Below are 23,918 nucleotides of genomic sequence, written 5' to 3' on the forward strand. Positions count from 1 at the left end.
ATTCAGACTCCCCCTTGACGACACTATTTTAGGCAGAAACTTCTACCTGACATGACTTACTAGATAGGTATTTGTAAAGATCTGCCATAGTTTCTTTTATAAAATAGAAAAATATAAAATAGTGTTTATTGGTTTTTATAAACAAATATAAAGTATAAAGAGGAAAATGAAAAAGTGGCCCATAACTTATCCATGCAGATAACCCCTGTTTATACTTAAAAAACGAACTAGTGTATGTTCATAGAAAATTCAAACATCACAAAAAGGTAAGAATAGAAAGGGAAGGCCTCTCCTTACTTTTCCCTGCCTGAAAGATAACCGGGGTTAAGTTTGTTGTCTTTATTTAAAGAAGGCATATACCAGCTTACATATATGTATTCTATTTTTTCAACAATCAAATAAACACCAACCACCTGACTTAAGAATGAAACCATTCCTAATATCATTGCTTTGCCCTGTAAGTTCCTTCCTGTCCACGTGCTCTGTTGACGCCGCTCAGAGAGCAGCATTGTCCTGGTTTTGTGTTTTTTTTTCCATTGCTTTGATCTGTGTTTTTTCTGTTTATGTATGCATATCTCCAAACAATGTATTTTTTAATTTTGCTTATTTTTGAACTTTATCCATGTGTTATTGCTGCTTTGTTCTCTCAGTTGTGTATTTCTAAGGTTCAGTTCATTGTTTTCTCTGCTGTGGATATTCCACTGTGAATATGCTCCAATTTATTTCTCTACTCTCCCCTTGATGGACATTAAGATTGTTTCCAGTTTTTGTTTTTATGAAAAATGCAGCTGTTCTAGTTTGCTAATGCTGCAGAATGCAAAACACCAGAGATGGATAGGCTTTTATAAAATGGGGGTTTATTTCACTACACAGTTACAGTCTTAAGGCCACAAAACGTCCAAGGTAACACATCAGTAATCGGGTACCTTCACTGGAGATGGCCAATGGCGTCCAGAAAACCTCTCTTAGCTGGGAAGGCACATGGCTGGCGTCTGCTCCGAAGTTCTGGTTTCAAAATGGCTTTCTCCCGGGATGTTCCTCTCTAGCAAGCTTGCTCCTCTTAAAAACGTCACTCGTAGCTGCACTCTGTTCAGTCTCTTTGAGTCAGCATGTTTTATATGGCTCCATTGATCAAGGCCCACCCTGAATGGGTGGGGTCACACCTCCATGGGAGTATCCCACCAAAGTCACCACCCACAGCTGGGTGGGGCACATTCCAAGCAAATCTAACCAGCACCAGAACGTCTGTCCCACAAGACCACAAAGATAATGGCATTTGGGGGACACAATACATTCAAACTGGCACATTCCACCCCCTGGACCCCAAAATGACATTATCTTTCCAAATACAAAATACATTCATTTCATCACAATATCACAAAAACTTAAACCATTTCAGTAACAAAAGTTAAGTACAAAATCCCATCAAAATCAAATATAGGCGTGGTCAGTCCTAAGGCATACTTTTCCTTTAGCTTGGATCTGTGGACTTAGAACAAGTTATATGCTTCCAGTATACAAAGGAGGGACATTCATAGGATGAACATTCCCATTGCCATAAGGAGAAACAGTAAGAAAAACAGGGTTAACAGGACCAAAACAGTTCTTAAAACCTGTAGGACAAACTCCATTAGATTTCAAAGTCTCAGAGTCATTTACAGAACAATGTTGCATCCTTGGGGCTTGAGAGAGTGGAAGCCTAACCCTTCCTAAGGGCCTTTTCGGCAGCCCTTTCCTCTCCAAACGCTTAGGTGAGTGCTCCAACATACCCACACATTGGGGAGACCACCTTCTCGGCCCCACCCTCCTCAAACATCGGGGCTGCTCCCGGATTCCCTTCCATCTCCGGGGCACACGCTCAACCCCTTCAGAACAGTGTGGTGGCAGCCAGGCTCTCCCCAATTCCCTGGGAATGTGCTCCACCCTCTTTGGGACCTCGGGTGGCAAAACTCTTCCAGAGCATCGAGGTGGAATGCCCACCCTCGACCTCCGGGGCAAACTCACCCTTTCCATGCGTGTGGGCTGCTCCACTCTCCCAGCCCAAGGCCTCTTGACTCCAGACCTCAACCTCCATGGCTCTGTGTTTGAAGAAAATTTTCCCGCAATTTGTTCCTTGTCTGTCTCCTTCAGTCCAGACTGGCAACGGCTCTGTCTATAAAGTTCTCGCAAAAATTCCGTTGGCTTTGCATGAAGCATGCAGGGGTCAAAGCCATCAGACAATAGGACTTTCCACAAATCCTTTCTGGATAATTCCATCTCCAATCTTGGCTTGTACTGATATGGCAGCTGGGTTCCATGTTTGGTTACGTCCTCACATTGGGCTGTAGCTTCTGGGATTCCACCCCCTGGAAGCTCATAATTTTCCAAGCCATCAGCTTCTGGTTTCTTAGAACCCAAGAGTTCAGTTCTAAGTTTATCTCTCTCCGCTCGCATTTTACTATAAGCTGCAAGGAGAAGCCAGGGTACCTCCTCCACACGTAGTCTGGAGATCTCCTCAGCTAAGTATTCCAGGTTGTCGCTTCCAAATTCTTCCTTCCATCTGACACCAGGACTCAATGTTGCCAAATTCTCTGCCACTTTAAAACAAGGATCGCCTTTCTTCCAGTTTACAACAACACATTCATCATCTCTGTTCAGGGCCTCGTCAGAAGTATCTTTAGAGTCCATATTTCCACAAACAGTGTCTTTAAAGCAGTTTTGGCCTTTTCTATCAAGCTCCTCACAATTCTTCCAGAAACTCCCCATTATCCACTTAAAAAGCCGTTCCAACATGTTTGGTATTTGCAAACTCAGCAGCAAAAGCACCCCACTTCTCTGGTACCAAAATCTGTTCTAGTTTGCTAATGCTGCAGAATGCAAAACACCAGAGATGGATAGGCTTTTATAAAATGGGGGTTTATTTCACTACACAGTTGCAGTCTTAAGGCCACAAAACGTCCAAGGTAACACATCAGTAATCGGGTACCTTCACTGGAGATGGCCAATGGCGTCCAGAAAACCTCTCTTAGCTGGGAAGGCACATGGCTGGCGTCTGCTCCGAAGTTCTGGTTTCAAAATGGCTTTCTCCCGGGATGTTCCTCTCTAGCAAGCTTGCTCCTCTTAAAAACGTCACTCATAGCTGCACTCTGTTCAGTCTCTTTGAGTCAGCATGTTTTATATGGCTCCATTGATCAAGGCCCACCCTGAATGGGTGGGGTCACACCTCCATGGGAGTATCCCACCAAAGTCACCACCCACAGCTGGGTGGGGCACATTCCAAGCAAATCTAACCAGCACCAAAACATCTGTCCCACAAGACCACAAAGATAATGGCATTTGGGGGACACAATACATTCAAACTGGCACAGCAGCTATGTACATTCTTGTAGTTATATTTGTAGCAAATATCCTCTTCCAGTGTTTGACTTCTATTTTTACTTTATAGGGTCTTTTAATGAACAGTTCTTAATTTTGATATACTTGATTATCAGTCATTTTATGGCTTGGGTTTTATAAATTCTCTACCCTGTAGGGATAAAATTATTCTTATATTTTCTTCTGTAAGTGTTTCAGTTTTGCTCTACACATTTAAGTCTTTCATCCATCTGGAATTGCTTTTGTTTATGGAGTGAGGTAGGGATCCAATTTTATTTCTTCCCGTATGGATGACCACTCATCCCAGGCCCCATTTGTTGAATCCATTTTTCCTTCATTGATCTGTATTGCTGCCTCTCTCTCATATATGCTGTTTCCCTATGTGTACAACTTTATCTCTGTGCTCCTTGTCTTGTTTCATTGGTTACTTTGTCTTTTTCCAGACAATTAGTTAGTGTCTTAATTATTGTTAGTTTCCCTCAATCTTTTCCCCTTCACCTCACCCCTTCTAATGGAAATTATTTTCTACTATCTTTTGTCTTTCATTGTTGCTAATCAGAAGTCTTCTGAACATCCTGTCTAGTTGTTGTTTCTTGATGTTCTTTGTCTTTATTTTTAGTTTCACTGTAGTATATTTATGTGCATTTGTCTTTGGTTCAAACATTTGTCTTTTTTTGGGAGATACTATGTGTCATGTATCTGTGGATGCTTGTCTTCCATTGTTTCTGGAAAATTCTTGGTAATCTCTTCAAATATTGCCTCTTTTTCATTCTCTCCTCTCCCAGGTAGAAATATATTAGTCTTTCTGATACCTCTTAAGTTCCCTTTTATGTTTTCTATTCTCCTTTGCTCTCTGGATGCATTCTGGGTAATTTCATCAGCTCTGTCTCTCAATTCAGTAATTCTCTTTATTCATATCTAGTAGTTGACTGTTTAATATCTCCATTGAGTTTTTTAGTTCAACAATTATAATTTTTGTTTCTGAAAGCTCAAGTTGATTCTTTTACAAGTATACTTTGTAATTTTTAATCTCTTGAAGCTTGCTCATTTTTGTGATTCCATCTTTTATTCCTTTAAAAAGTTCACAAATTATAATTCTAAATTCTATATCTGATTATCTGAAGTTTTGGGAGTTCTAAATCTGATTGTTGTTTCTGGGACTCCTTTGCATGGTGGCTTATTTCCGTGGATGTTTGATGATATTTTTTAATCAGAATAAGCCATTATCTGGAATACATTTACTCCTTTTTCAAATATTGGGTTGAAATTCCTAAGCATGTTGTTGAAGACCCTTGTTAGCTGCCTCTTACAGAAGATCTGTATTTTCTTATCTTTCTTTTTCTTCACATGGCTGTCCTGCACTGCCTGCTTATCGTCAGCTTCATTTCTCACATGTAGAAATTGCTCATCACCATTGGTGCTCCCTGCGTTGAATCCCCTTCTGTCTTCTCTCTACCACTTCATGTCTGTCACCTTCTTGGACAGTTCCCCACTTCTCTAACTGTGAACCCATTAAGGTAGCACTTTTGTCTGCATAACCTTCGAAGAGAGTTTATTTACGTATTTTCCTTTTGTACATTGTAGTCATTTTGTGCAATTTGTTATGTCATTTGTCTTTCCAAGAAAAGTTATAAATTTTTAACAGATGCAGATCACCTTGTAGTGTTTTAAGCCTCTGTATTTAATACAAGGTCCAGTGCTTAGCAGTGCTCAGGAGTGTCTGTTGCATGTGTGACTGAGAAGGCACTGAGTGGATTTAGAAATCTGAGTGGAGCACATACCTTCTTTGCTCTCACACTTACCATTCCTGGGTAGCTGAGGACTTCTGGAGAATTGCACTCACCAACGTCAGTGTTTGGCCAGAGGAACTAATATACTTCAAAAATAAATTACCTCCATATAATCTGGCATCCCTCCTCAGTAGATCAGTTTAACTGGATGTCAGTTGACAAAGGAGAAGGCATAAATTAAAGTTTCAGGTCTTTAGTAATTCATAATTCAATTATAGTAATTTGTGAGCCCATATTGTTCAAATGGAAAGCATTCTTCATTTTTTTGTTGTTGATGGTATTTTTTATTGTTTATCTCTTTTCCTTTAGAAATGGGGACTAGAAACTTAACAGCCTTGTCAAAATTAACCATTTCCTGTAACAAATGCAATATTTCTTTTTGTCTGAAGATCTTAGTTCCAAGAAGCAGCAGCCCTACTGAATTGGATTTAAAAGATGATTTGCAGCAGATGCCAGGAACATGTAGAGAAAGGCAGAAGAGTAAGTTCCAGGAAATGTGGTCAGTGTTCATCCAAATACACAGTTGAAGTGTTTTGTTTTATTTTTATTTTCTAACTTGAGTGATATCTTATTGTTGGAAGAGACATGGTTGTAAAACGGGACATTTTCATATTCCTGAAATCCCAGGAATTGAGGAATGGTTAATCCATACAGATGATGAAACAATTCCGGTAAGTTTTCTGTGCCTGTGTGCCAGACTGAGTGGCCTTTTCCCAGATGGGAGCCACAGCAGAGACTGATGGCTAGGATGAGCAAGCAGATAGACATAGAGGAAAAAAAATATATCTTTCCCCAGAAGTTCCCACAGGTTGGGGCAAAAAGCTTTAAAAGTCCATTGAAAATCAGTAGAATAAATATTTTAAAAAATAAAATTTGATTGGAATCCTGAGTCACATTATCTGTTGTGATATCTAGTCCTAATATTCTGCTTTCCAGGATCCAGGTGCTAGGCCACCTCCTTCTCAGAGTAGCCTGGTAAACGGCTTCCTCCAGCCCAGGATGGTGCTTGGTGGGGTGCAGAGGAGCTCACCTCAGTCTCCACCTGCAGGGTCTGTTGACTTAGAGTTCTGCAGAAGGTGAAGTTATGGACCGACAGATTGGCCATCTGGTTCCCAGGATAACTTCAGTTCTTTGCCTTTGAGTAGAGGGCAGCAGATTAGCAGCAGCGAGGCAGGGGCCTGTTAGTGGCAGATACCAAGAGCAGTGGAAAAGGCAAGCAGTTAGGAGGGTAGACACTCTAAAGTATGATGGAGCCAACAGGAGGCTTTGAGGGGCAGGGTTGTCAGGTCTGTTTTGTGTCAGACTAAATAGCCCTGTAAGTCTCAACAGCCTTTGAAGGTATCATCGTATGACAAATTAGAACTTTTTAGTGTTTACAAAGGAGAACTATTGGAAAAAATCTTTTTCAGTGGGACACCTCATTGCCCTGGGATTGGGTCTAGACATGAGGCTCGAGACCTTTGGCTCGTCCAGCCAACCGAAGAAACTTACATTAGTGGTGGAGTCAGTTATCACCCTTTCTTCCCACCCATCCCCAGTTTGCAGGTGAATAAGTCGCAGTAGAAAACTTAAGGGCTTAATGTAATCTTTTGGGTAGATGGAATAACTGTGAGTGAGTGAAAGCACTTTGAAAAGAGTGCCACTTGAGTGGTATGTTTTGAAACTCATAATGACAATGCCCTGTACCTGTAAACTTTGTTTTGCTGACCAAGAGCCCCACGTGGATACTTCTCGAGCCCCTGTCAGCCTTTGCAGGCTTTGCTTAAGCCCCTGCACTATCCCTCCTGTGCTGGGTGTTTAAGTATTTAGCTGCTCACATATTGGTAACAATGAACATTCTGATTTTCATCTATTTGTTCTCTCAAACTTTGGTTCTCCCCATTGTACCAGGTGAAAGCGTCAGCAGTGACACACCTCTGGGCTATAGCAATGAGGCCGAGCTGTCCATAAGCCCCTGGCAGACCTGTGAAGAAGACCCAGAACTGAACACTCCCACTGATGTCGTGGCTGACTCCGACGCCCGCCACTGGTTACAGCTGAGTCCCGCCGACGTGTCAAACTTGACAGGTAATTGTCATATTTGAAAAGAGGCACCAGTGCAACAGCTGGGAAATCCCAGGATTTCCTAGTTGGAAGAAGTTTTAGGGATCCTTTGGCACAGTGATGATGCCAACTCCAACAAAATCAGTGTGGCAGCCCCAACCACTGCCCATAATCAGTTGTGAATTCTCAGAGTCCTGTGTGGAGAGGGTTCTAAAACAGTGTCAGGCATGGGAGGAAGCATGACATGCTGATGGCCAGTGTTCACCATGGGGGGAAGTGATGGTATGTGTGATAAGTATTTGCCATCCCTGATAGAATTTGGTCCACTCTGGAAACAAAGAAGAGTGATGTATCCAACTTACATATGTCACAAGTCCAGGATGAGTTAAGGAGTTTGGATAGCTTATTGATTAATATTTTATTTCCTAATCTTATGATAAAATATTTGATACACATAAGTTGTGACACATATATAAGTTATGGGACACAATAAAAAATGGACACCAGCAAACCTACCACCTAACATAAGATACAGAACAGCACCCAAACCATTGCCCTATCCCCAATTTTTAAATAATAATTTCCTTGATTTCTTTATAGTTTTACCAAATATGTCTGTGTCCTGAAATAATATATCATACAGTTTTGTTTGTTTTTAGACAGTTTCGATAAGTGTCAGGAAAGACTAGTGTTCTGAGGAGCATGGCTTGGGAAATGCTGGCCAGACCCTCCTATTTCCTGGTCTGCCACCTTCACGTTTATATATGGATAGCTTTTAGGGAAACAACAGCAAACTGGAAAGAACAGGCTAAGTAAAAAGTGTTATGAAAATGCCAAAAATCATTTTAAAATTATAACTAATGGCTAAAAATTAACCAAGAAAACTTCAGTTTTCACTAATTATATATAGTATTTAACCAAAACCTCTGACATTTTTGGAAATCCTGATGGAGTAATGTTAAAACTTCATAAAATTAACATAGAAAAATATTGTTGGATAAAATCTCTTTTGTGTATGAGCTAGATAAGACCAAGAAGTATGATCTTAATGTGTACATAATGTGTGCCTATTTAATTAGGAATGGAATAATAAAAAAGGAAAGTCCATTAGCTTATAATGCTTTAAGGTTGTCATTGAAAGACAACAATTTTTGTCTATGTTATCAAGTCTGCCAGTAGTAGGAAGCCTTGCAGAGGCAACAAGAAAATGACATGGCAAAATTATTTGCTTAGTTTTATGAAATACTGGGTAGCAATTTGTGCTTCTCAAATTTTTATTCTTCTTAAGATAATTTAAAATTCTTTATAGCCTAGATAATGATTCTGAACAATAAAATACTGTATATTTATATGGAATTTAGTGGTTTGCAAAGAACTTTGAGACATCCTCTTTAATTCTGTATGGTAAGCAGGCCAAGTATTACTAATTCTGCTTTTGAATGGGGAAACGGAGACCCAGAAAAATAATCTTATTCATCTGGGAAGTAAATGCCAGTCTGAACTTGCCTCCAAAGTGTTTTGCCTCCAAATGAGGTACTATTTCTACTCCTTTCCACTATGTTGCTGTTAAAATGACAACTGTAACCCCCTTTAAACCACTCGAGAATTATTAAATTATTTATGGAATAAATGGCTTCTTTGGGTCCAGTATACAGCTTATCCCAGGGAAACTCATCATCATGGTACCATATAGAAGGTAATACTTAATCTTCAGTAAGTTGAATTTACTTAAACAAGAACTAATTTTCATTATGTTTATTAAGAGGAAAGAAAACCGGGTGATTACTTCTTTTGTCTGTCCTTTGGAAGGATTAGTTTTGATCCTCTTTCAGAGTCTGTATTAGACAGCTCAATTTAATAAACTTGTGTGAGGTAATTTTACATGAGGCATTCTGTGCTGTGATTAACTCCTCCAAATACTCAGTTCTTCTTTGAAATACTAATACAGAGAATCAGTACACTCAGTTCAATAGTTCATCTTGTCATCTCTTAAAAAGGACAAACTGTAATATGATAAGGTTTAAGGATTATCACTGTTCTGAATTTGACTTTCTGTTCTTAGGAGAACAATTTCTTTATGAATGTACAAAATAAAACTTATATTAGCCTGATCTTTAGGACATGTAAAGGGAGTGATCAATTTGAGTATTATCTTTGTTTTTCAGAGAAAAATCCTACCAATTACCAAATGCTTAGAATAAATGAACTGCTTTGAAAATATTAAATTCCTTCATCATTGGCAGGCTAGCAGTTTAATTTTATATTTGTTTGCTCATTTAAATTATTTCATGTTTGGTGGAAATAATAGCTAAATTTACAGTGTATAAATTTAGTTCTTTCGAGGTAATGATTTGGAGGGGGCATTTATAACTGCAGCTAAGACTCAGTACTGCCACTGGCTTCATCCTTTATTCAGCAAATAAGCTTACTATTTAGAATTACTGATTTAGTAGATGCTATAAGAAATAAAAAGATGACTAAGCCTGAATGCTGCTATTGTCTTAAGAGCTTACAAAGAGAAGAGAAGACATTCATTCCAATAACCACAAATAATGTGATAAGTACTATGAGATTTATTTGAAGAAAAAAGTTGTCTTTCAGAAAAGTTAATGATCACCCTGTTTTAGTCACAGGATAGACAAAAGGAGTAGTGGAATAGAACACTAAGTCCAGAACTGAATCTGCACAGGCATGGGGTTGAGAGTAGGATAGAGGGGGCATTCCAGATCTGGCAAAGAACAAATGCACTATTTAGCAAATGGTTGTGGGACAAGTGGTTAGCCATGGAAAGAATGAAGTAGGTTCCCTACCTCACACCATGCCCAAAGTCGGTTTCCAGATAGCCAATATTCTTGAATATACCACTCCATACATGTTAAAATGATTAAAATTTAAAAATTGACAGTCCTGCAAGGATGTGGAGCAAGTAGAATCTCATATTTTGCTGGTAGGAATGCAAACTGGTACAACCACTTTGGAAAACAGCTTGACCGTTTCTTTTTTTTTTTTTTTTTTTTTTTTTAATTTACAATTTTTTTATCTTCATTTTATTGAGATATATTCACATACCACGCAGTCATACAAAACAAATTGTACTTTCGATTGTTCACAGTACCATTACATAGTTGTACATTCATCACCTAAATCAATCCCTGACACCTTCATTAGCACACACACAAAAATAATAAGAATAATAATTAAAGTGAAAAAAAGGAATTGAAGTAAAAAAGAACACTGGATACCTTTGTCTGTTTGTTTGTTTGTTTCCTTCCCCTATTTTTCTACTCATCCATCCATAAACTAGACAAAGTGGAGTGTGGTCCTTATGGTTTTCCCAATCCCATTGTCACTCCTCATAAGCTACATTTTTATACAATTGTCTTCGAGATTCATGGGTTCTGGGTTGTAGTTTGATAGTTTCAGGTATCTACCACCAGCTACCCCAATTCTTTAGAACCTAAAAAGGGTTGTCTAAAGTGTGCATAAGAGTGCCCACCAGAGTGACCTCTCGGCTCCTTTTGGAATCTCTCTGCCACTGAAGCTTATTTCATTTCCTTTCACATCCCCCTTTTGGTCAAGAAGATGTTCTCCGTCCCACGATGCCGGGTCTACATTCCTCCCAGGGAGTCATATTCCACGTTGCCAGGGAGATTCACTCCCCTGGGTGTCTGATCCCACGTAGGGGGGAGGGCAGTGATTTCACCTTTCAAGTTGGCTTAGCTAGAGAGAGAGGGCCACATCTGAGCAACAAAGAGGCATTCGGGAGGAGGCTCTTAGGCACAATTATAGGGAGGCCTAGCCTCTCCTTTGCAGCAACCGTCTTCCCAAGGGTAAAACCTATGGTAGAGGGCTCAACCCATCAAACCCCCAGTTCCCTATGTCTGTGTTGACTGTTTCTTAAAAAGTTAAATGTATACTTATGATACGATTCAGGAATCACACTCCTAGTTATTTACCAAATGGAAATATAAGTATATGCTCACACCATAACCCACATGTGAATGTTTATAGAAATGTTAATCATAGTCGCCCAGAACAGGAAGCAATCCAAAATGTCCTTCAGTAGGCGAGTGGATAAACAAACTGTGGTGTATCCCTAAAACAGAATATTAATCAGCAATTAAAAGAAATAGACTACTGATATACACAACATGGATGAATCTCAAATGCATCATGCTAAGTGAAAGAAACCAGACAGAAAGGCTACTGTATACTGTAAGATTGCATTTATATGACACTCTGGAAAAGGCAAAACTACAGGACAGAAAACAAAGCAGTGGCAGCTAGGAGCCAAGAACAAGGGGAGGGAATTGATTCTGAAGAGGCAGATTTTGGAGAGATGAAACTCTTCTGTATCTCAATTATGCTGGCTGTTACATGGCTGTGTACATTTCTTAAAACTCCTTGAACATAAAAGAGATGAAAACTTGTATGCAAATTATACCCCAATAAACCTGACGTGACAACGGTAACAGTCACCACTAATGTCACTCGGACCATGAAGCCTTGCCTGGCTATTCCCTACTTACCCTGCTCAGGGTTCTCCCTTCTCCCTTTCAGGGCTTTGCAGAACCCTCCAAATGGTCTCCAGAAACTTCTCTGTCATCTCTAGGTTGCTGCCCTTTAAGTTTGAAGAATCAAGATCTTTGAACCTTTCTTCGTTGATCCTGCTGTTCTATCCATTCAAATTCTCAGCCATTTCACATTTTTCATCTTTACTATTTTACTATGAATATAAGAACTTTGAAACATAGGAACTTGGTATTAAAGAGAAAAAGGTGTAATGCTAAAATAAGGATTGTGTTTGCATGGTTGATACACGTGTTTTTCTGCACAGATAGCAGTGAGTACCTCGCTGATGACTGTAGCATAATTGCTGGAGGGAACCTCACTGGCTGGCGCCCAGACTCTGCTGCCGTGTTATGGCGAAGAGTCTTGGGAATTCTCGGAGATGTGAATAATATCCAGTCACCCAAGATCCATGCCAAAGTGTTTGGCTATCTCTATGAACTCTGGTACAAACTAGCAAAGGTATGTCCTGCTCTGTTACCTTTTATTCCAATATAGGAAAATTTATTTCTCGTTTAATTTAAAAACTGTGTTGCAGCTAACTACTGAACCTATTTTCAGACATTGATTATGTGTTTAGACAAAGTACATTTGGTTATTAAAGAATAAGTACTAATGTCTGTAGGTTAGTCATTTATTTCATTTAGTTCATAAGTAGAATATTACTATAAGATATTTAAAAATAGGATATTAAGTACTTTTAATTTTTCTCTTTATATAAGTGATACTGGTTTTATTGTACAAAATTTGACGAATGTAGACAAATACAAAGAAGAGTATTAGCATCACCAAGACTAATATGTAGTCTTATTTTTGTGGATAAACACATTTTCACTAAAGTAGAGTCTTAAAGCACACAAATTTCTGCTCTGATTTTTGTTTTTGTTTTTAACATACTTTTCTTCCATTTTTTTTTAAAAAGTCCTCATGTTTTTGCAGTATAACTTGTTAAACTATTCCTTGTTATTTGGAATTGAGAACTTCTCCAGGCCTTAACATTCAAGCAAAAACAATGCTTTAATTTTGTGTTTAAATCTAAAAACATGTACAGTGATCCAGACACACAATTCAAAATCACAGATCTCACAATAGAAGAAAAACTTGTAAATACTGTAGGTTTTCATTCAACTTAATGGAAGTTGAATTGGAAGCAGCTGTTGGGCTTTGGAAGACAGTTCTGAAATATCATTGGGGTAAGCTGAATGTTAGCTTTCCTAACATTCTCCTCTTTGTGTGTTAGATACGGGATAATCTAGCAATAAGCCTGGATAACCAGTCTTCTCCATCTCCTCCAGTCTTGATTCCACCGCTCAGAATGTTTGCATCATGGCTGTTTAAGGCAAGTGGATGTGTGTTTATTCCTTTATTCAGTTTCCCCTTCCTTTCTGAAATTGAGTTTTAAAAATGTTATTGTCCAAGATTATGTGTTTCAAGCACTGCTTAGGTCCTACTAAAACCTCTGCATCCCACTTCTCCATAAACAACCCTATGGAAAACCAAGAAGTAAATGAAATGACATCTGCAGTTGATTTAATCTTTAAACATCATCTCCTTGGCAGGCAACAACGTTGTCAAACGAATACAAGGAAGGCAAACTACAAGCCTACAGACTGATCTGTGCCATGATGACCAGACGCCAGGACGTTTTGCCCAACTCGGATTTCCTGGTGCATTTCTACCTTGTCATGCACCTTGGATTAACCAGCGAGGATCAGGTATTCTATGGTTCCTTTATAAATATTACCAGTTGATTGGAAAGTGCCTTTCACTCTTTTCGGGTACTCGAGTTGATGAAAATCCACCCAAAATGTTGAAATTCTCAGTAGTTTCGACTTCATCATACAGCAGCCAGAGCGGCTTTTCAGAATGTAAATCTGATTTTATCAGGTCCCTGCTTCTACCCCTCACTGACTCAACATTGCATCTAATTAATTTGAATTTTATTCTGTGGTCTCTACAGTGCTACATGAGCTAATGTCTTCCGATGTTGTCATCCTCAAAAACACTTTTCAACCACTTTTACTGGGGTTCTGCATTAGATACTGTTAGAAGAAAAGGATTCTGGTCTTTTAAAAATGTTTGAAAACTGCTGTTTTAAGAGTTAGGATGTTTTCATGAAAGACCTCACTGGTAAATTGGGGTCCGGATATTTCTTGATGAAGAGTTCTTTTCATTTCCCCTAAAGAAATATAATTGGTGTTTATGTTGGAAGAGAAAGGCCCAGATTGCCTCTAGCTGCAGATCCCTCCTTAAAGACTGTGGGCATGGGATGTGGCCAGCTCCTGGCCTTGTTTTCTCCCTTGTGAAGACCCTTGCCATGGGGGCGAGGGCAAAGAGGGCAGCGGTAGGGGGTAGCCAGGAGCGTGCTGACTGTTGATTTGATGTTCGAATATTGGTGAGTGACATGATTTACACTTCACAAGATTATTCTGAACCCCATTTGGAGGATGGATTTGAGAATGTGGCTGTGGTAGGATCGAGTAGGATGTTGGGCCTGGATACCTGGAGACTCAGAGATTAATTAGGAAGTGGTTAAAATAATATGGATTTTAAAAATGATGAGAACTAAGATGGTGACATTGGGGATGAGAAGAAAGGGATAGAAAAGATTCAAGAAATATTAAAGCACTTTATTTTATCAGCAGGTCTTTTTGATCAGTTGGAGATGTGAGGGTATTTCAGGATTTCCTCTTTAAATTATGGATATTTGTCAATGAATTTGAATCATTCATGGACTATCCAAGTAGCCATCCTTTCTATATTTCTTTTATTCTTTGAATGCATGATGCCAGCACACAGACCTTTTGATACCTGGTGGGTACATGTAGGAGGAGAGTGAAGCTGCTGATTAGCCAGCTTTTCAATGCACTTGAACCTTCCCAATCCTTGGGCTCTACTTAAAGCTGTTGCAGTATATTCCTTGATAAACACTTTGAGCTTTAATCATTGAGCTTTTATCTGAAGTGATAGCCATACTGTCCTAGTGAGTTGTTTTTTGTAATAATTTGCTCTGACTTTAGTAATGTGTATAGAGGAGATATATATAACAGGCTGAACTTATACCCATAGTCTTATTTATATCCTAAATAAATTCAGAAACAGACAAATGACAATAGAATTGTTTATACTCCGTGCTGAGATATTTTGCAGCCATCATCACAGGTGGAAGCATCTTTCACAGAATGATGCAACTCATGGCGTGTGGAAGATTAAGGCATACAATTGGGAAGAGAATTAAACGCTCAAGTATAATAATGAGATCCCTCAGTGACAGAAGCAAGAAAAGAAGGTTTAGTTAACAAGGCTCTACTTTAAAACAGTATTTTGTTAAGTTTAAAAAAATAAAAAACCCACATTTACTTGGAAATAATAACCAGCTGTAGAATCTTCTCATTTAATAAAAACAAAATTGAAGTGTGCAGTTAACATTTAGTATTCCTTGAAATGGGTTGTCTAGAAAGTCACAAATAAATTTGAGTTTAGAGTCACCTTTCTATTTTAAAGTTAGAGTGAAAAATGAAACAATAAAATGAGGTGAAATAAAAGTACATTATAACATTCAAGTCTCCAAAACATTATTTCAAAAAATATGAATTTACAGTGTAGAAAATTTTTCTCATTTTATGCTTAAAATCATTTTCACATTTTAACATGTCATAGTTTTAGTAAAATGAACTCTGTGATCTTTTTAAATTCATTTTAAAAAACATAAATCTTAAATGATGGCTCAGTCTAGCAGTAATTCCAATGTCCAGACTTCTAAGACCAGTCAGGGATATCATAAATTTCTATTTTATAATCAGCCTATTATTTAGGCCATTAGGAGCTTGACTTTTTGTTTGTTTCATAGAATTGTCTGTTTTGCTTTAACCTTAGTAATTATTGGTATGTATTTTGGAGGCCCTGATCGTCTGCCAAACAGAATTACTCTAAGAAATCCTTTTTCTTTTTCCAGAAGAAAATTACACGGAAGGCCTACTAATAAAAGAAAGTTTTCTCATTTAAGTAAGAAACGTCTTTAGTAATTAGTGTAACTTTTGATGCATGTGTCTAAATAGATCATGGTAGTTGTTCAGAACTTAAATGTACTTCTGAAAACACGTTATATTAATCATAGAAAGAAAAGAAAGCATTTAATACAGTTAAATGTAATGTCTTAATTGGCGAACTATGCACCTGTGACTGGTGCCATCTCAGGGTCTGTTTCCATTTTGTGAAAGTGTTCCCAAGCCACACTTTCTGGAGCCTGGAACTAAAAAGATTCATTCCTGCAGAGAGAGACTTAGAAAGCATTTCCTGTGTTTTTCTAATAAGATAAATAATCACAAATAATTTTTAAAATTTAACGTTAGTTTTGTTTCCCGGAGAATCCAAGGAGGATTTCTGACTTTTGCCTCTGGGTGGCACACTTGTTGTATGATCCTTAGCCATTTGGCTCCTGGACCACCACTGAGGATAAATAACGGCCTGAAGGCTGAGGACCTTTTGAGCAGCATCATGTGGCATGGTGGTTTCACAAAATGCTTTCTTACATCTGAAGAGCATCACAATTATGTCAGTTGTGACCAATCAAGTGTTGAATTTGAAATAGGCTCTAAGTTGTTAAAAATCTTTTTCCAAACATAACAGTGTTTATAGTAACTGAAGCCTTTTATTTATTTTTTAAAACCTATTTATAAAATATATATTTCACATACTGTACTGTTTTCTGCAATACAATCATGTAAAATCATGTTTTCATCTAATATGACAGCAAATATACTATGTAAACTAATATAGTCATTTCTATCTTTAAAAATAGTAGAGAGAGCCAACAGAATTCAAAATATAGTGCATTCCAAACCATGGTTTTTAGTGTTGTTTTAAACAGTTTGGGCTATCCTCCTAATGTGGTAATTTTATAGCGAAAACAATGACCTTAACAAATAACATTTCCCACAGTTCATATGCTCTGTGGGATTATTATTTATTGGTGTGGTTGTAAAAAATGCTTGAAACTATTTTTTCTTGACATTCAATTTTTAAAAAATTACTTCTGTTACTTGTTTAGGAAATGAATTAGGATCATAAACACTTTGAAAATAACTACAAATATCGGGTGATCTGTAGGACTGCCCAGCCTGCCTGTGAAGGGGCGTCCCAGGTGGCTTCCCTCTGCTCAGCTGCTTTGTGCCTGGTGGGCTGGGGGTGAGGGTCTGTGGGAGGGGCTGGAGGTGCTTAGTTACCCAGCCCCACACTGCCAGGTTCTGTGCTGGAAACTGCGTGGTGTGGTTTCTGCAACCCAGTTAGATAAATATCTTTGCCCATCTTATAAATAACTACCATTCAAAAAATGTCAGGAACTTTTGCCCAGTGTCACACTTTAAAAGGTCTGCTAGAATTTAAATGCAAGCTTGGCTCATTCCCCAGGGTATCTCTTTTCCGGTGATTCACAGCTAGCACGTCTATCAAACAGTCCTTGGTTTTACTCCTCCCATCTGTTTTATTTTACCTGGGTTTGGCTTTGGTTCCCACCCTACCTCAGAATCCACCCTCAGCCCAGCCTGCAGATGTCTTCCTGTGGTTGCCTTCCCAGGTCTTCACCATCTTTCAGCTTCCCATCTAAAGCCATTCCTGGTTGCTCTCAGTTTTTCCTAATGCTTAAGCAGCCTTCCCACCTCTGTCTTCTCCCGAATACTTTGACATGAAAGAAACTGAGCTGGATTTATTAAAACCAGGTCATATTAATTTCATCATTATTTAAAACATATGGAAAGATCAATATGTGTGAAACGGTAAAGGACAGTTGAGGAAAGGAATTTGATTTTCATGTTTCCAAGAGCATATATCAAAGACGAAAGTTTTCCTTGCTTAAAATAAGTAAACTATTTTTTAACAATGACTTACAGATTTAAAGTCTTAATGTAATTTGTCTGTTATACATCAAAGTTAAGTTCCCTTTTAAATGCAAAGCTTACATTAATGCAAAGTTATCATGGCAAATTTTTATATAGGAATTTGGGGAAATGTGGGTCCATCATATTCATATTCATCTATAATATTGTATTACTGTGTTTTGTAATTCACCAAAAGAACATGAGGCGTCTCTGAGATGGAGCAGTGTGTATTGTTCTGCCCTGTGCTCGCCATGAAGCTACAAAACTGAATCTTAACAGAAGAAAGTGGTGCTCTAGCGTGAGATAGTGTGATGCCGTCAGCCTGAGTTCCCATCTTGGTGTCACCATTCACTAGCCACGTCATTTGACCTCACTGTGCCTTGGCTTCCTTATCTATAAAATGAGGATGCTGTTAGTGTCTACCTCAGAGGGTTGTTTGAAGACTTTAAGGAGGGAAAGCATGTAAGGCCCTCGATTCAGCATGTGGGATGTGGCGGCCCCCAGTGAGGGTGACCCCTGTGGGAATACTGAGTAGGGTGAGGGTAAAGGACAGCGACTCCTCAACTAAGCTAGTGGATTCTGTTTTTTGATATCTTAATATGTCAAGTATTTCCTTCCCTTTGTATCTTCTTACTTGGGAACATAATGATTTGACTTAGTGAGGTAACTAGGCGTTGTGGAACTTCAGAACATGTCGGGGAATAAACTCCCCATGCTCTGGGTCAGACTCAAGTCCTGATGCATGTATTTAATCCTCCATGTTTGTGAATCAGAAACAGTGCTTGCAAGACCATGGTAGTTGGCTCACTTTGCATGCGCTTTTCACCCCACCCAGTGTGTCTTCTGCACAATGGAAGGTAGAAAGCTGAACTTGCATGCCCTGATCCTTGCAGCTGGGGTTGCCATCAACCCTGGTTCCAGGTAGCAGAAGCCCCTTCAAGGTGCTTGAGAGCGGACGTGAGGAGTGGCAGGGGCAGCACAGAGGGTCCAGGCCCTCCTGCCTGGAGTGTCTGCCGCGCCGGCAGCTGCATCGCTTGGTGGTGACAGGGGCGGTGGGACCTCTGCGGAGCCGCCTCTAGGTGCTATTGAGCATTTCTGTCTGCCCCATTGTTCCTGGCTGAGAAGGGTCTGTGCTCAGTTCCCTGGCACATCTAGAATTCCATAAGCCATTGAACGGCCTGAAATGAATCTCTTTCCTCGTATTCTAAGCACAGTGGATTCTGTCACCTGCCAGTAAGAACCTGACTTAGTGACAACTCCTTGGAAGGTGGTGTGATGGGCTATGGCCAGACAGCATCAGCACTGCTTCAGATCTCAGTTGCTGAATGCACCTGTATCATTGATCTCATTCTTCATTTTTCTTAATTTTAGCCACTTGTTTTGTAGCCAAGCATATTTAACTTATATTTTAACTCTTTTTAGGAACATTTCCTTTTCATTTAACTTTGCATTTTAGTTAAACTTTTCCAAGATCAATTTTAAAGAAAATGTAATTTAAAACATCATATATAGGGTAATAGTCTCTCATAGAAGTCAAAATAGTTCATTCTTTTCTTAACGGATATTACAACCTCCTCTCATGAGGTATATGATGGAATAATATAATAATAAACAGTCGTTTGTAAAAAGATCCCAAGGGGCCCCTCAGTGAGCCTAAGACTCAGCAGTGAGCTGTGAAAGCAAGGTGCAGGGTGATACTTGTAAATTGGCCATACCTGAATCTTTTAATAACCCCAGACAACCTGTATCATGCAGTGATATGTAATAATTGCATCACCTTTTCTCAGACAAAGAATTGTTCTTTGCTGAAAATTTAGACTTAAGAATTACAACCTTATATGTTAGATGCACATGTAATTTTCTAAATATCTTTAAGTCTAAATATAAATGAGTATTCAGTTCCAGAAAAAGTGAAGAATTAAGATGACAAATTATGGACCTTGTTTATTTCATATGCAAGGAAATAATTTTAATACATCTCTCTAAACTGTTTATTTTGTATGGCAAGTGATTTTACCTAAGTTTGAATTCATACTATTTTAATTCAATAACAGGATGATGTGAATATTTATGAATTTAAAAGTCCAACTGATGTTTAGAGGATTAAATAATATCCTTAATAATAACTTTAAAAGGTTAACTTTTTATAAGTTTCATTGAAACAAAACTTTTTAAACTCTAGGATTGTACAGTGAGTAAAAAAGAAGACTAATTCTGTGCCTTATTCTTAAGGTTTTTAAGAATGGGGAATATATCTTCCAAGACTTTAGGATATACAATGGCTTCAATCAATATTCAGTGTTTGATTTTTGTGGATTGCAAGGACTTAATGGGAGTCAGAAGAACTGGGAGCTAGACTCAACTTTGTCACTAACAGGCCATGGGACACTTGCCTGCCCACAAGTGAGCAAGAGAATGTATTGGACTAGAAGTCCTCTAAGGCTTTCTCCCATTTATTTTTGTTATTAGGGTCACATCAGTCTTTCCTAAATATAGCACAAGAATCAATAATCTTTTCTTGATGACCAGTCTTCCCCAACATGATAAAGACCTGGTCATATTCCAAGTGCCCCAAACTTTAAAGTTTTATCTACTTGGGAAGTAAACATGTTCCCATGAATGAGTTATTTGTAATTCCCATAGGCGTGTACAAAGGGCCAGATGAGTGAGACACATGTTCTGGAGATTGGACTGTATTGAAAGCCCATCTAGCTAAATTAGTTTGAAAGCAGATCACAGAGGAGGTGGTATTTGAGCAGGACTTTCGGGGATGGATCAGATTTAGATAGTAGGACAAGAAGCAAGATGGAGTTTAACATGCCAAAGATATAACTTCTCAGGCTGTGTACAGGAAACAACCACTGAAGTGGTTTTCATTCAGTGCCAAATTGATGCATGGAAATAATATGTGGAAGTGGCTCAGTCAGGAGAGTCTTGATTTCAGAGAAGTTTTATCCCATGGATAACAGAGAGCTATTAAATGTTTTTGCGTATGACACTCATTACGACAAAAAGCATGTTAACAAGCTTAACCACAGTGGTTATGTGGGATGGATTATAATCAGGAGAGAATGGTGACAACAAGCCCAGAAAAGGAATTGTTGTAATAGCCCAGGGGCAAGGTTATGGGGGCCAAACAAGGTCTGAGACACCGATGGGATTGGGGTGTGTGTGTAAATTTATTTGTATGTGTATATTTATATATGTATATTATGTGTGTGTGTTATTTATATTTGTATGTGTTTACATGTATTTTGTGCATATATGTGTGTGTGTGTATTCGTGTATGGGTATGAATTTTGAAGGAGCTGAGCTGAGTGGAAAAGGGCCTGAGATGCTAGAGCCTCCTGGCACTATTTCCATTATCTCTGAAAGCAAAAGTTGATTCAGAAAGACCAGAAGAGGAATTGAGAAAAAGAAGAGGGGGAGGCAAGGTGGGATGAGGTGACTGTAAAGATGGACTTGTGTCTCGATGACCTCCCTTCACCTTGGACATCCTATCACAAAGGCAGGCTAAGCAGGTGTATCAGCGGGTGAGCCAAGGAGTATCCCCAAAGAATTCTTTCCTGTTAGGAATTAGAAATGAGTGGGAAATATTTCTGGGTACATTTTCCCTCTGCTAAAGAGAACATATTTTCTAACCATGTTGGAATTTAAACAGTTGGTAAACAGACTATCAATGTATTCACATTATTAAAATAGAAACTTCTAAGATCTCTGTCATTCCATGTTTTTGTTAGCCAATTTTGGTACTGATTGATTGGTACTTAAATGGATTTGATACTTAAAAACAAACTTTTGTTCTAAAAATATGATTTTCATTCATTTTATGTACCCAAATTAATGAGATTTATTGAATAAAAGAATTTACTGAAGCAATAAACAAAACTTTAGAGCTTGACTTAGGTTTGGTGGAAGAATATTTACAAGGATAGGCGATAAATGTCAACCCTCTCCTGACGTGTCACACTGTTAAGTTAATGATAATTCTTTTTATATGCTTATTTTGCAAATTCAGAGTGATAAAATATAGTAGCTGTTACATAGTTAAGGTCATATCATCAACTAACATCCATTGATTTCTTAGTGTTCCCCATAAGGTTTCATGGGAACTTACAAGCTATGCATTAGTCAAGTTTTGTCAAAGACAATTTTATTATAAGTTTGTTCTGGTATTGGTGCCTTTGGAGACTTAAGATAGATAACTGCATCAAAACAAAACACTAGAGGGTTGTTTTTCTTCTACTTTACGGATGTAAAGTCAGTAATTATTTTCATTAAGCTACAGACCAAGCCAAGTAGAAATATGTAGAAGCTAACAGATGGTGGAGGTTTCGGTTATGAGATTTAACACGTGTGCAGTGAACTTGTTTCACAGCTTTAAAAAGTGTAAAGCGATAGCATGGGAAACTGATCCAGGGAAGGAAAAGTCTGTCTACCTGAGAGGTTAGAAACGAGAGTTTTGTTTGATTTCCTTTTTGTAGTTAAAGGTATAAAACCTTTCTTTCCAGTGAATACTGTCAATGAAGAAGATGAACTATATATATTTAGCCAGAAATCTTCCATGTGTTTAATAAGCATGTGTCACATGAAATAAATCAAAACACACAATGTGCGATATAGTACAAACTCAGTACATGTGGAGAAATGAAATGAAAGGTTTTGTCCTTCCTAAACTGTCACTGTTTGAAACAGTGTCTACACCTGCCTCTGTTCTCAGTAGAAAAAAATACTCCTTGCCCTGAGGTCTCTCTGGAAAAAGCCTCTACTGTGGCTTCTACTGAGGCCCAAGTCACCAGAATCTTCCTTAGCGGGCTCACTGGAGTGCATCTTTTCTCTTCCCAGACAGAGTAGGTGCTCCATAAATGTGTCAATTGATAGAAAATTGAAGGGAAAAAGGAAGACCTTCTTTTGAGCCAGCTGTTCCAAATCCACATGGCATCACAGGGAAGCATGGGGGACCCACATCGCTGAGCAGAGCTGTAATGGTTGAGATTTGGGTACCGAATTTCAATTTCAAAGCAGGCATTAACTTTCTATGGTGCTGAGCTAGTCAACTCTCAGTACCCTAAAATAGTAGTTCTTGCGGTGGGATGGATTTTGTCCCCCAGGGGACACTGGGCAATGTCTGGATGCATTTTTGATTGTCACAACCAGGGGTGCTACTGGCATCTAGGGGGTAGAGGCCAGAGGTGCTGCTAAACATCCTGCAGTGCACAGGACAGCCCCTACCACAGAGAATTTACAGACCAAAATGTCAATAGCATCAAGGTTGGGAAACCCTGTCCTAGAAGAGTGACTGAGCAGTTGACAGCAGACCAGGAGAAGAGTGAGGTGACATAAACTACTGACAAAACTCAGTACAATTACAGGAACCAAGACAGCATGGAAGACTAGCACACTCAACTTAACTAAGGAAGTCAAAGCATGCAAAAATTTAACCAGGGAGGTTTAAGTAGGAGAGGCAAATATTTTAGGTGAAATAAAATGAAAATTGCCAATCTACAACTGTTTTTTATAAAAAGAGGAGAGGAGGTACAATTGCATATGGTTCAATTTAGAAAATTCTGCCTTTCTTTTTTAAAAAATCAATTTAAGAAATAAAACGGGAGTGATCTGGTTAATGCAGATTAACATGAAAAATACCTGTCCATAAGCTCCGGTCTGAGCAAGTGGCATAGGGTACACCTGTGCTCTTTGAGAGGGAACGGGAGCGGGCTGGGGGCCGGGTGACTTCTGCTCCCCTCATGCACTCTGCCCAAGGAGCTGAGAGTAATGAAAGTGAAGAGTTGACAAGAGGGCACAGATCATTCTTGCTTCACGTGTCTGGAGCTGTGCCTGTGGAGAGAGAGAGAGAGAGATCAGGCTGTTTTACGTCCAAAGTGGGGACCTGGGACTAACAGGTGGGCTCCATCTCACCATCAGAAGACTCGTTCTGACCCGTTTCCTATCTAAATATGGCACATGATTGGTTTTGAGTTTGTAAGCCTCACACTTCAAATGTGTCCAGTCCCCAGCTCTCTGGCTGCTTCTCGGGCAGACTGGGGAAAAGGGAACATCCATTTTAGAACTTGAAAGACCTGGGCTTGACCCCTGGCCTTGCACTTAGGTGGCCACCGCTCCAAGTCGGCGACTGCTGAGGCTTTTCTGGCTTTAGCTTTCTTCCCCGGGAAAGGAACCTTGGAAAGGTGAGCAGAGTTCGGCTTCAACAGGCACTGAACCGGCTGTTCACGGTTGCTGGCATAATCGCTTGCCGGCCTGCAAAATCATCTTTTCCCATTTAGAA

General features: G+C 39.0%; 1 protein-coding gene across 6 annotated transcripts in view; it reads left to right on the forward strand.

The window, feature by feature from the left end:
• RALGAPA2 (Ral GTPase activating protein catalytic subunit alpha 2) overlaps positions 1-23,918 on the forward strand; it is a 323,126-nt gene that overhangs the window by 134,956 nt on the left and 164,252 nt on the right. For all 6 annotated transcript variants that reach the window (XM_037811966.1, XM_037811965.1, XM_037811963.1 and 3 more), the window contains 5 exons: positions 5,534-5,624; positions 7,035-7,211; positions 12,025-12,218; positions 12,997-13,095; positions 13,316-13,471. In XM_037811966.1, the coding sequence (XP_037667894.1) occupies positions 5,534-5,624; positions 7,035-7,211; positions 12,025-12,218; positions 12,997-13,095; positions 13,316-13,471 (717 nt within the window). The remainder of the gene's footprint in view (positions 1-5,533; positions 5,625-7,034; positions 7,212-12,024; positions 12,219-12,996; positions 13,096-13,315; positions 13,472-23,918) is intronic.

This window comes from Choloepus didactylus, chromosome 19 (assembly GCF_015220235.1).
Source record: "Choloepus didactylus isolate mChoDid1 chromosome 19, mChoDid1.pri, whole genome shotgun sequence".
NCBI lineage: Eukaryota > Metazoa > Chordata > Mammalia > Pilosa > Megalonychidae > Choloepus > Choloepus didactylus.